Here is a 13,489-nt window from a genome sequence, read left to right as displayed (position 1 = left end):
CTACACTGAACATGGTAAGGGGGCAGAAGGGAGAGAGAAATGTGTAAGGATTTTCATTCCCAACAGGAAGATGTGCAGTTGGATGTGATAAAAGCATTGAAAGGTACATTGATGGGCAGTGGCCAATGTACAGGAAGCAACACAAATGGCATTCTTTCTTGTGCTGCATTGAGTTCATCTGTGCGACTGACTCCAAAGTGCAATTGCGAGGAAGTTTCAAAATAAATCTCAAGGAAATCAGTGAAAAATTGTGAAATACTAGAATTTTATTTTATTCATTGGCCACTGTGGCAGCTTTCACTGCTTCACATGGAAATCAAAATGCAGTGAATAATAAACACTTTGAACCAGGTACTCTTGAAGCAACCACACAAAAGAAACAGATCACAAAAATACAACTTGACTGGCACAATTAAATTTAAAAAAAACCTTGTTCCTCATCACAACGCTGCAGGTAAGTGATGCCCCTTTCTCAGTCACTCAATCACACACACACAAAATCTGTGAAAGAAAATTAGTAAAGTGGTCTCAGGTTCCAAAACGACATTTCAGAGAGTTTGTTATGGCTACTGCTTTAGGACTTTGACACTTAAAATGGACAAGAGATTCTTAGAACACATGGTGGGAGGAAAGAAAGTCACAGAACTTAACAGGCACCGTGAACCAGTGGCCACTGCTCATCAGTTTATGAACTTGGTAATGCTTTGCTGTGGAACAAAGTGCTCGACTAAATCATCAACAAAATAAGCATCTGCTCTGCCGCTGACCACCCCCTCATCTCCCTCATGGCTCTCGTACACGATATGCAGTGTAGGAAATAAGGTTCCTTAGACTTTTCCATTGCATAGACATAATTACAGAATCAACAGTAAAAAATAGAAACTCATTTTGCATCAGATATTGTCAAACCTGTCAGTATCTAGTTCTACACAATATTAGGTGACCTGTTTTTACATCTTGCACCAAACTTCATTTATTTTTCCCATGTTCAACAAAAGTGCCCAAGAGAATCGACAACCGCAATAAAGCTTAAACCAAAATGAAGCAGCACAAGTTTTAGAATTTCACCCTCAGTTCTAGAAAAAACACACCCATGTTAACCAAAGAACAGAGATCAGCTGCAGTGAGTTTTGGTATAGTCATTAAATTTATATTCTTCGAAATGTAAATTGATGAGAAACTGCACTGATTTTTCTTTTTTAGTATATAAAAATACTGCATTAACTAAAAGTTAGAATGATCCACTGGTTCACCTGCATGGAGCTATTCAGCAAACAATCAAGCATCACCAGCTCCTCAAGAGGTTTATCAGAATACCCCGCCACTCCCATTTCGACCAGCGCCTTCAAATTCAGCTCATCTTTCAAAGTCCTGTTATTCCTGGTGACCTGCCAGGTTCTCCCTGTACACGGAGAGAGTATGGCACTGCACATGCTCATAAAGTCCTATCCTCCCATCAGCTTCCTTTATATGGGAGCAACTGAGTCAGGTCAGTACATCTTTCAAGAGAATCCATATTGCCAGTACTGGTAGAGCTGGTCCCTTATATGGAGGCAATGGGAGATGCTTCTGCAGTATTGACGAAAGGAGGAGTAGGAGCACGAATTAAAACCGCATTTCAGTAATGACCATTTTTCACTATTCCTTAGTCCCAACTCACTCCTTGTTGCTCCCATCCAATCTGAAATGCCATTGATGGTAATTCTATATTAGATGGACCCCAGGGCCTCGCCAAACCTGATCTTCTGTCCAGGTTTAAGGCTAAAGGTGAAGTCTTTTGGTGCCTCAAAGATGAGAACGATGGTGGAGCCCAGGTTGAACTCGCCCAGGTGCTCGCCCTTTCGCATGGTAATCCCGCCTTCATTGTTGTTTGTAACAAAGCTGAAGTCATTGTAAGAGCCCTTCATGTAGCGGGGACTGTTGGTGTGCAGGTCCTTCAGAAGACAAATGACAGTAAAAATTCTTTCCGCCAGCAATCAGATGCTTAATTGTATCTGACAATAAATGCAAGAAAAACAGTACCACATTTCCATTCAAATCCTAGATCTACCTTAAAGTCTAGGCAGACGATGATCAGTCAGGATTCTAGGAGCATAGCTCGGGTGGGCTGCTGGTGATTCCCACTGGAGCCTAAAGCTTGGGTATTTTACAGAAACTGCCCGATTTTCCTTCTAGCGAACTCTAAGGAAGTCAGACTGAGTTCCTGACAACTTCTGTTTAATGCTCCAATCACATATCACCTCCCCACAATTCTCGAGGTCTGATTTACCACAGGAAAGAGCATCAAAAAATGAACAGATCTGCGGCAAAAAATAAATGCCGACTAAACACAAACGATCAAAGTAAATGAATAGAGGTAACCAAATGGGAATAATTAAAAATAGCAGGAAAAAGGAAGCACTGCAGGAATTTACTAGAATCCCCATAGTGCAGGAGGCCATTCGGCCCATTGAGTCTGCACCCACCCTCTGAAAGAGCACGCCAGCTAGGCCTAATCCCACCCTATTCCCCGTAAACCCACCTTGGGGCAATTTAACCTAGCCACTCCATCTAACTTGTACATCTTTGGAGTGTGGGAGGAAACCAGAGCACCCGGAGGAGACCCACGTAGATACAGGAAGAATGTGTAAACTCCAGAGCAAGATGGGTAACCACCGTGCCTCCCCTGATATTAAATACATATTTGTGACAATAACAATCACTAGGCGTGGCACAGTAGCACAATGGTTAGCACTGTTGCTTCACAGCACCAGGGTCCTGGGTTCGATTCCTGGCTTGAGTCAGTGTGTGGAGTCTGCCCGTTCTCGTGTCTGCGTAGGTCTCCTCCGGTTTCCCCCCACAAGTCCCGAATGATGTGCTTGTGAGGTGAATTGGACATTCTGATTTCTCCCTCTATGTACCCAAACAGGCGCCGGATTGTGGCGACTGGAGGCTTTTCACAGTAACTTCATTGCAGTGTTAACGTAAGCCTACTTGTGACAATAATAAAGATTATTATTAATTCGTTAACTAACTTTTGAAATCAGTAATCAGTGTGTAAGAGTAGGAACCTCGCATGTCAGAAGGTGTTAGTTTTAACGGAATTTAAGACAATAATGTTTGATTCTAGACACTAAAAATATGTAGAAGCATTGGAAAGAAGGACAAGATGGCTGATTCCAAAGGTAAAGAGAAGGATGATTAAAGAGGAACCCTCAGTGAGGTGTGTTAAACGGCCAAAACAAGATCCATATTACTTCAGGAACTAGGATTAGAGAGAATCTACAGAGGTGGCAATTCATTTCATTTTCAGTAACAAAAGATATCAAAATGCAACTGGGGCACTGCACAGATAAGTTTCAATGGAAGAGTTAACAGTTTTGGAGGAATGGGCTTTGATGGGAAAATTAGATTATCAGAGAGGTAAGTTTATTGGGCTTATTGTTTTATGTCTTGTTCCAAACCGTTTTCCTGAGAATGTTATTTTTACTTAAAAAAAACATGCTGCTCTTTGTCCAAAGCTGAAGAGGGGGCAGAACTGTTAATATTGCTGTAAATTAATACTTAAGTGATTGTGCCTGACTGGGGCAGTGAGCTACTGTTCTGGTGAGCTCCCACAGCTCAGAAACTCAAAGCTTCATTGAAGGCGTGTGTGTGTGTATTGGGGGGGGGGGGGGGGGGGGGTGTGGAGAGAGTGTGTGTGTGAGAGAGAGAGAGAAAGAGAGAAAGAAGCAAAAGAAGCATCTGGATACTCCCATAGGGATATCCAGTTTCCTCCCACAAGTCCTGAAAGATATGCTTGTTCGGTAAATTGGACATTCGGAATTCTCCCTCTGTGTACCCGAACAGGTGCCGGTGTGTGGCAACTCGGGGATTTTCACAGTAACTTCACTGGTGTTAATGTAAGCCTACTTGTGACAATAATAACAATAATAAAGATTATTATTACTCACTCATTCTGATTTCAATACTTTGCCTTTTACAAACTCTTTGTTCCAAGAATAGTACGGAGATGAATTTCTGGTGTATATAGATTTCTAATTCATAGTTGTACATGGGTGAAGAGGTTTTAGGATCCTGCGTGAGACCCTCCTCTCTCCCATACACACATACAATCTCCTTTGTGCACATCAATTCCCCCTCGCCATCAGACCAGTTCTTAAACACACATTGGCAAGTAGTGGAATTAAGCACAGCTCCCAGATTACCAAAACACACCCACACTGGCTGGTGTACACGGTGTGCAGCATCAAGCAAGAAATCATGTACTGAGCTAGATTAAAAACTGAACGCCCACTTCCCATTCCGAGACATATCCACTGTACTTACATTGTCAAAGTAAATACGAATAGATCCGACATTTGTGGCACCGACTGCAGTGAGCGAGAAGAAACCATGTGTCCAGTCCCCCGCTAGGACGACTCGTTCATTGTGACAGAAAAGCTCCTTAATCCAACGAGCTACACCAGGATTAACCGACATAAGGGAGCCTGAATAAAGACGAGGGGGCAGGTCAGAACAATCCTCCCAAAATAGACAAACTTTTTATAAAGGACTTTTCTAATGCTGCCTGACATTTAAACACAATCAATGTTGCAGTTTTTGCATTCTCTACAGCACGTCAATAAGCTGGTAACCACACTACAACAACGTAGCGATCCAACACAGCAGTCTCCCTCAAATTAGCAGTAAATGGTAAATTACAATCCGCAATCCGATTATACAATCTTAACAATGGAAGCCATGTGACTTGGCCCATTGTACAGAAGCTAACCAATTATACCCACTCCCCTAGAGCTTGGAAAACCTTTTCGTTTTTAAGCATTCAACATATTTCCTTTTGAAAGTAATCAATGAACCTTCATCTATCCTCTCAGGTGGGGCATTTCAGATCGTAACTCGTTACATGAAAAAAATGGATGGCATGGTGGCACAGTGGTTAGCACTGCTGCCTCACAGCACCAGGAACCCACGTTCAATTCCAGCCTTCGGTAACTGTGTGCAGTTTGCACATTCACCAGTGTCTGGGCTTCCTCCAGATGCTCTGGTTTCCTCCCACAGTCCAAGGGTGTGCAGGTTAGGTGGGTTGGCCATGCTAAATTGCCCTTAGTGTCCAAAGATGTGTAGGATAGGTGGGATGCTCTTTCAGAGGGTCGGTTCAGACTCGATGGACCAAATTACCTCCTTTTGCACTGTAGGGATTCTATTAACCTTATCTGCGGGAATAATTATTTTCTTCTTTAGGCCCCTCCATTTTGAACATATCCATTGAATCTCTCCTGAACCTTTCCAACTCCAAGAACAATCATTACTTCACCCATGTCTTCCAAAACCGCATCCCTCAAAACCGGTCATCATTCTGCTCATTCTCGTACAACTCCAATAAGATTTTCTTTTGGGCTAAGGAGATTGAGAGAAACGTGAAAATCATACACGTTATTTTTGGAGCTGGTGTCTCTCCTCCTTCTCTTACAGTGACATAGATTTAAATATAGGATCCAGTGAGGCAGCTGATGCTTCATGATCTGATCATCAGCAGCTCTGTGAATCCTATTTAGAGATTACGTAATGAAAAGGACTCTCTGCATTGCTGCCAATCTGTGCAGAAAGTGGTTCTAATCCAGTAGCTTCCTCCCAGCCAAGAGTTTGCATAAATACCAAATACATGTTGAGTGAAACATTTCTTAAATCCACCTCATACACATCCTTCTCAAGAACCATCTTTAAAAGATGTCTCTGTACCAGGAGTCGACACAGCTGGAGACCTCATCAAATATTGGTTGCTTGTCATTTGTACACAGCGCTATGCTGAACTGGGCTGATGTACCCCCAGCACATTGTAACAGACCCACAACACTGAAACCGGTTCTGAGAAAGGTCTGCAGGAGGCTAGCGGCTTTTCTCATATGTAGGCGGTGGGAAAAAAAATCAGGCAAGGGGCCAAATGTCCTGCCCCTGTTCGTATGCCCCTGGGTTTTTCTCCCATAGTAATTTAGTTGAATCTAGAGTGGAACTGGCAGAGTCTCATAACAGGCATTTGTATGAAGTCACTCAAGACTATTCGCAGGTCAACTACCATCCTGTTGTAGACGGGGAGTATAGTGATCCCATAATGTACAAATTTGGGGTTTGATGTTTCAGTTTTGCACAGGTTATAAAAGAACAAAAAACAAAGAAAATTACAGCACAGGAACAGGCCCTTCGGCCCTCCCAGACTGCGCCGATCCAAATCCTCCATCTAAAACTGTCGCCTATTTTCTAAGGATCTGTATCCCTCTGCTCCCTGCCCATTCATGTATCTGTCTAGATACATCTTAAATGACACTATCGTGCCCGCCTCTACCACCTCCGCCGGCAATGCGTTCCAGGCACCCACCACCCTCTGCGTAAAGAACTTTCCACGCATATCTCCCTTAAACTTTCCCCCTCTCACCTTGAAATCGTGACCCCTTGTAATTGACACCCCCACTCTTGGAAAAAGCTTGTTGCTATCCACCCTGTCCATACCTCTCATAATTTTGTAGACCTCAATCAGGTCCCCCCTCAACCTCCGTCTTTCCAACGAAAACAGTCCTAATCTACTCAATCTCTCTTCATAGCTAGCGCCCTCCATACCAGGCAATATCCTGGTGAACCTCCTCTGCACCCTCTCTAAAGCATCCACATCCTTCTGGTAATGTGGTGACCAGAACTGCACGCAGTATTCCAAATGTGGCCGAACCAAACCTTTACAACTGTAACATGACCTGCCGACTCTTGTACTCAATACCCCGTCCGATGAAGGCAAGCATGCATGCTGTATGGTTGTGGTACATAAGATCTGATCTGTGCATTAAAACAAAATCATAATGACAATGCACCACCATTGGATCTTTTAAACCAGGCTTCATTTTTGTTGGAAACTAGATTTGGCTGCAACTCCCACCTGAACCTTGCTTGACGTGGATACTTGGGTTCAGTCACTGTGAGAATGAGGCGCTTCTCTAACGACCCAGCCATTTATAGAATTTACAGTGCAGAAGGAGGCCATTCAGCCCATCGAGTCTGCACCGGCTCTTGGAAAGAGCATCCTACCCAAGGTCAACACCTCCATCCTATCCCCATAACCCAGTAACCCCACCCAACACTAAGGGCAATTTTGGACACTAAGGGCAATTTATCATGGCCAATCCACCTAACCTGCACATCTTTGGACTGTGGGAGGAAACGGGAGCACCCGGAGGAAACCCACACACACACGGGGAGGATGTGCAGACTCCGCACAGACAGTGACCGAAGCCGGAATCGAACATGGGACCCTGGAGCTGTGAAGCAATTGTGCTATCCACAATGCTACCGTGCTGCCCATTTGATAGGATTGGAGTTAAACCCAGTGCTCTGATTAGTGAACTGGGGGATGGTGGTCTAATTTAGATTCCCAAGATGGGTAAACACAGTTCTCACTCCTCGCTGTTGGCCAGCACCCCTGCTAGAAGTGCATAAGTGTGGACAAGTGGCCAAAGGGAGCCAGGTACAAGAGGGAATTATACAATTATAGTCCAGTCAGGAGTAAGTGCCTTTCGGAGCTGTGTACAGAGACTTGAGTATGGGGATCTGAAGAAAAAACAGTTTCACCCAGAGGGCAGTGGGAATCTGAAACTCGCTGCCCAAAAAGGAGGTACAGGAGGGATGAACACTTGAAACACATGCAAGGCTGCAGACCAAATGATGGAAAATGTGATTAGAATAGTTAGGTGCTTGATGGCCGCACAAAGATGATCGGCAGAAGAGCATCTTTTGTGCTGTATGACTATGACTAAAACTGGCAGAAAAGGGAAGCCGTCTTGGGTTAGAATAGATTGCAGCCAGTGCTATTGAATTAGCATGAGAGCTGGAATCAAACTTAGCTATATTGGGCAGAAATGTTTTGAACCAAAAAACAGATCTTTTACTTGGTAAAACAACACCATATTTTGACTTTTCTTGAAGGTCGGTATCAGTTGTTGACAGAGGCAAGGGGGCCAAAGAATAGAAATGGATTGAGGGATATTTCCAGCTGGTACGGGACATGTTCACATTTCAACAAAGAATGTTTATGGGCAAACTTGTCGGAGCTGACAAAGAACCAACTTTGACGATGTGAACCTCGGATCACTCCTCCCCTCACTGTGTCCACCTCAGCATTTGTTTGTCGGAACAGGAGGGTTAATTCCACTTTGCTTCTCCCACAATGCTTACTTTCTTCACTTTCAGGGAATATCATGCACCGGTAACATGAAAAGTTTAACCTCCCTTAGGTGTCAGATGTTGGTGACTGGGAATGAAACATCTTTCAGTTCAGCCATTCATTTGCCAGCTCCACAAACTCTCCCACATCAGATATAGCACAACAGGATGCAAAGTAATGCTTCGTCTTCTCGGTCTCAACAATATATACCTGAACCCCAACCTTAGAAAAACACCCACTACTGCGCTAGTTTGATACATTTGCCTTGGTATGCAACATTCCCGAGTGAGCTTGTCAATTACGGTCAAATTAAAGAGCTAGTGCCATCAACCTCGGCAATCTAGAAACCACCAAACCAAGCCCAGCCAGAACCCTTAAGAGTCAAGTAACTAGAGAAAATTTTCAGCCCTACGGCCTGGGCGCACTTTGAACCCAGGTCCCAAAAGGCCAGAGTTCACCCTGCAGCTCAGTACAACCTGAAGGAGATTCAGTCTGAATTAACAAAAGGTTTGATTCAGTTCCAAAGCAAACAGTGAAACTCTTACCTGGAAAATGGCGCCTGTGTGCGACTCGCCAATCAGCTGGCGAATGAAAACAGTGATAATCCCCAGGTGCCAAATAAATAACACAGTGATAGAGGTCATTGCCTTCCCTGGTCACCAAATGGTCTTGGAAAGTTGTCTCACTTTTACCTGCAGTGTCACAACAAATCACACAGCAAGTTGTGCATTAGAATAGGATTCTGCTGCTAAATATCTTTGTATATTAAACTTCATATTAAACAGCTGGTGCAGCCTAACTGGAACTGCTTTACAAAGTCTTGCTCAATTACATTAAGAGATGAATGCTTTCAGAATGCAATTCAGAAGACATTTAAATTCAGGGGAACCTGGGACATAGTTGCGCTCACACTAATATGAATATGTTCAGTAAACGACACGAATATTAATTGAAGCTTCTCTGAAACTGCACAAAAACAGATCGGATGTGGTGTTGAGGAAGTGAACTTACTGTTGCTAATCTCAAGGTTTTCTGACCAGGTCTGCGGACCCAGAAAAGTCTCCAGTGAGTAAGTCACACCCTTTACTTGCTCCACCTCACAATTCTTCACTCTCCCGAAATGTAAGATCTTTCCATCAGAAGGACTGACCTAGAAAATGGCAACGAGGAGAAAGACCATCAGTATGTTATATGTGGGCCATCACAGTAAACATGAAGAAACGTGTCCGCGATTCAGTGACTACAAAGTTGTTGGACAGGATGTCCCACCGATTCCCTCATCTGCCCATTCCCTCAAGTAATGGGAAGCCCTGTATCCTCATTCTTTGATGCATCATTCACTCAGGGACAGAAAGATATCCTAAAAGGATGAAGGACCTCCTATCATTTCAATTAACTGATTCCAGTCTTGTTGAAAATTATATTTATTAAGGTTTGACATTTTAACAAATGATGCAACAAAACCACAGGAATGGTACAACACCAAAGAAAAGGTCAACATACATGAATACAGAGGGGGACTAGAGAACAGCAGTACAACTGGGTCAATACAATCATTAGACATAACTCGATACCTCAAAAAGATCTGCCAGAGGGCCTCGATCGGGTTGGAAGAGATAGTGGAGGGTCTGAAGGCCATGCAGGTGGGAAAAGCCCCGGGGCAGGACGGATACCCAGTGGAGTTTTATGAAAAGTTCTCTGGGATATTGGGGCCAGTGTTGATGAGGATGTTCAATGAGGCAAGGGAAAGAGAGGTGCTGACCCCGACGATGTTACAGGCCACGATTTTGCTGATTCTGAAGCGGGAAAAGAACCCAGAGCTGTGTGGGTCCCACAGGCCGATATCCCTGTTGAATGTGGATGCTAACTTGCTGGCCAAAATGTTGTCCTCCAGGAGTGAGGATTGTGTTCCGGACGTTATTGGGGAGGACAAGACGGGGTTTGTTAAGGGTAGGCAGTTGGTGGCCAATGTAAGAAGGTTGTTAAACGTGATCATGATGCCCCTGGAAGGTAGGGAGGTGAAGGTAGTTATCGCAATGGATGCAGAAAAGGCTTTTGATCGGGTAGAATGGGATTATCTGTGGGAGGTACTGGAACGGTTCAGATTTGGGCAGGGCTTTATTGACTGGGTCAGGTTACTGTACAGGCTCCTGTGGCAAGTGTACAGACGAAACATCGGACTATTTTAGACTGCATCGGGGGATGAGACAGGGATGCCCGCTCTCCCCACTGTTGCTCGCGATAGCTATAGAGCCGTTGGCAATTGCTCGGAGAGCCTCAAGGGGCTGGTCCCGAGGGGAGAGGGGGGGGAAAGAGAGAGAGAGAGAGAGAGAGAGAGAGAGAGAGAGCACAGAGTCTCACTCTATGCAGACGAGGTGCTTCTGTATGTATCGGACCCAACAGAGGGGATGGAAGAAACCATGAGGATTCTGGGGGAATTTGGCCGGTTTTCAGGGTATAAGCTAAATATGGGGTAAAGTGAGATGTTTGCGGTCTAGGCAAGGGGACAGGAGAGGCGATTGGGGGAGCTGCCGTTTGGATTAGATGGGGAAGCGTTAGGTACCTAGGCATTCAAGTGGCGCGGGAATGGGATCGGCTGCATAAATTAAATCTGGCCCGACTAGTGGACCAAATGAAGGACGATTTTCGGAGGTGGGACGCGCTCCCATTGTCACTGGCTGGGAGGGTGCAGATGATGAAGATGACTGTTCTCACGAGATTGCTGTTTGTATTTCAGTATCTCCCCATCTTTATTCCGTGGTCCTTTATTAATCGGGTCAACAAAGTGATCACTGGCTTTGTTTGGGCGGGCAAGACTCCACGGGAAAGGAAGGTAATGCTTGAGCGGAGTCGGGGAGATGGCAGGCTGGCGCTGCCAAATTTTAGTAACTATTACTGGCCGGCGAATGTAGCCATGATCAGGAAGTGGGTGGTGGGGGAGGGGTCGGCATGGGAGGGTATGGAGGTGGCTTCATGCAAGGGCACCAGTCTGGGGGCGTTGGTAACTGCGCCTCTGCCATTCCCGCCGGCACAGTACTCCACCTGCCCCGTGGTGGTGGCAGCCCTGAGAGTCTGGGGGCAATGGAGGAGACATGTGGGAACAGATGGAGCATCGGTCTGGTCCCCAATCTGTAATAATCACCAGTTTGCCCCGGGGAGTATGGATGGGTGTTTCCGGGTATGGCGGAGATCAGGGATTGAGAGGATGGGGGATATGTTTATAGAGGGGAGCTTTCAGAGTTTGAGGGCGCTGGAGGAGAAGTTTGGGTTGGCGAGGGGAAACATATTCAGGCATCTGCAGGTGCGGGACTTCCTACGTAAACAGGCGTCAACCTTCCCGCTCCTACTGCTAAGGGGGATTCAGGACAGGGTAGTTTCCAGAGGGTGGGTAGGAGAAGGGACATTTACAAGGAACTTATAGTGTCAGAGGAGACGCAGACCGAGGAGCTGAGGCACATGTGGGAGGAGGAGCTGGGAGGAGAGATAGAGGATGGTCAATGGGCAGATGCATTGAGTACAGTCAATGTGTCCGCAACATATGCCAGGGTCAGCCTGATTCAATTCAAGGTTGTTCACCGGGCTCACATGACAGCGGCCCGAATGAGCAGATTCTTTGGGGTGGAAGACGGGTGCGCAAAATGTGTGGGAGGACCAGCGAACCATGTCCACATGTTCTGGGCATGCCCGAAGCTTAGGGAATTTTGGCAGGAGTTTGCAGATGTCATGTCCACGGTGTTAAAAACAAGGGTGGCGCTGAGTCCAGAGGTGGCGATTTTCAAGGTGTCGGAAGACCCGGGAATCCAGGAGGAGAAAGAGGCAGACGTTCTAGCCTTTGCTTCACTGGTAGCCCGGAGACGGATACCATTAGCTTGGAGGGACTCAAAGCCCCCGCAGTCGGAGACCTGGCTATCTGACATGGCTAGCTTTCTCTGTTTGGAGAAAATCAAGTTTGCCTTGAGGGGGTCACTGGTAGGGTTTGCCCAGAGGTGGCAACCGTTCGTTGCCTTCTTCGCGGAAAATTAATCGTCAAGAGAAGGCGGGGGGGGGGGGGGGGTGTTAGTTTAGCTTAGAATAGGGGGTTAATAAAGTTGGGACCTGTAAGGGAGGGAGACGGCTTTTGCACTATGTTTATAGTTTCATGTAGAATGTTTATTTTGTTGTTGTTACAATACCAAAAATACCTCAATAAAATGTTTATTAAAAAAACTCTGCCAGAGAACATGGGAGAAACAGGATAAGGCCATGTAAACATGACAAAATGGTGCACAAAGGGTCCAGATCCTACCATGGGTCAATTTCCCCTAGCATATGCCCAGCGTCATTGCTACGGAGGAGAAAAAAAAACAGGCCAATCAAATACGAATTGACCCGATCACAAGTGGGGGGCAAAAGGATATCAATTAAAGCATCAAACTCGGCTGAGCCCCAGACTCCTGTACACAGAAGAGTCCCCTCAGGATGTCACAAACAAGTACCTTTGAGGAAGCACATCGCAAGGTCCAGGGGGCTACAATATACTGACTACAGAACAGGACCTGGCCTAGCTCAGCTCACACAGAAATCAAAACCTTTGAGACCTCCATCACATCCCAAGGCCAATAGCCCAGGAGATGCGGCGTGGCGTTTCCTCAAACCACAGCTGGCGTGGCACCTCCTCAAACCACAGCCAGGACGCGGCACCTCCTCAAACCACAGCCAGGACGCGGCACCTCCTCAAACCACAGCCAGGGCGTGGCACCTCCTCAAACCACAGCCAGGGCGCTGCACCTCCTCAAACCACAGCCAGGACGCGGCACCTCCTCAAACCACAGCCAGGGCGCTGCACCTCCTCAAACCACAGCCAGGGCGTGGCACCTCCTCAAACCACAGCCAGGGCGCTGCACCTCCTCAAACCACAGCCAGGGCGTGGCACCTCCTCAAACCACAGCCAGGGCGTGGCACCTCCTCAAACCACAGCCAGGACGCGGAGCCTCCTCAAACCACAGCCAGGGCGCTGCACCTCCTCAAACCACAGCCAGGGCGCTGCACCTCCTCAAACCACAGCCAGGGCGCTGCACCTCCTCAAACCACAGCCAGGGTGCTGCACCTCCTCAAACCACAGCCAGGGCGCGGCACCTCCTCAAACCACAGCCAGGGTGTGACGCCTCCTCAAATCACAGCCAGGGCGTGGCACCTCCTCAAACCACAGCCAGGGCGTGGCACCTCAAACCACAGCCAGGGCGCGGAGCCTCCTCAAACCACAGCCAGGGCGCGGAGCCTCCTCAAACCACAGCCAGGGCGCGGAGCCTCCTCAAACCACAGCCA

The 13,489-nt window shown here is 46.5% G+C and overlaps 1 protein-coding gene across 7 annotated transcripts in view; it reads right to left on the bottom strand.

The window, feature by feature from the left end:
• Positions 1-244: 244 nt before the first annotated feature.
• Positions 245-13,489, bottom strand: part of pisd (phosphatidylserine decarboxylase) — a 173,850-nt gene continuing 160,605 nt past the window's right edge. For all 7 annotated transcript variants that reach the window (XM_038793397.1, XM_038793400.1, XM_038793395.1 and 4 more), the window contains 4 exons: positions 9,197-9,335; positions 8,731-8,877; positions 4,309-4,469; positions 245-1,934 (listed from right to left, as the gene is read on the bottom strand). In XM_038793397.1, coding sequence (XP_038649325.1) covers positions 1,710-1,934; positions 4,309-4,469; positions 8,731-8,877; positions 9,197-9,335 — 672 coding nt within the window. In that variant the 3' untranslated portion in view covers positions 245-1,709. The remainder of the gene's footprint in view (positions 1,935-4,308; positions 4,470-8,730; positions 8,878-9,196; positions 9,336-13,489) is intronic.

The sequence above is a fragment of the Scyliorhinus canicula genome, chromosome 1, assembly GCF_902713615.1.
Source record: "Scyliorhinus canicula chromosome 1, sScyCan1.1, whole genome shotgun sequence".
NCBI lineage: Eukaryota > Metazoa > Chordata > Chondrichthyes > Carcharhiniformes > Scyliorhinidae > Scyliorhinus > Scyliorhinus canicula.
This window is presented reverse-complemented; position numbering and strand designations above follow the sequence as displayed.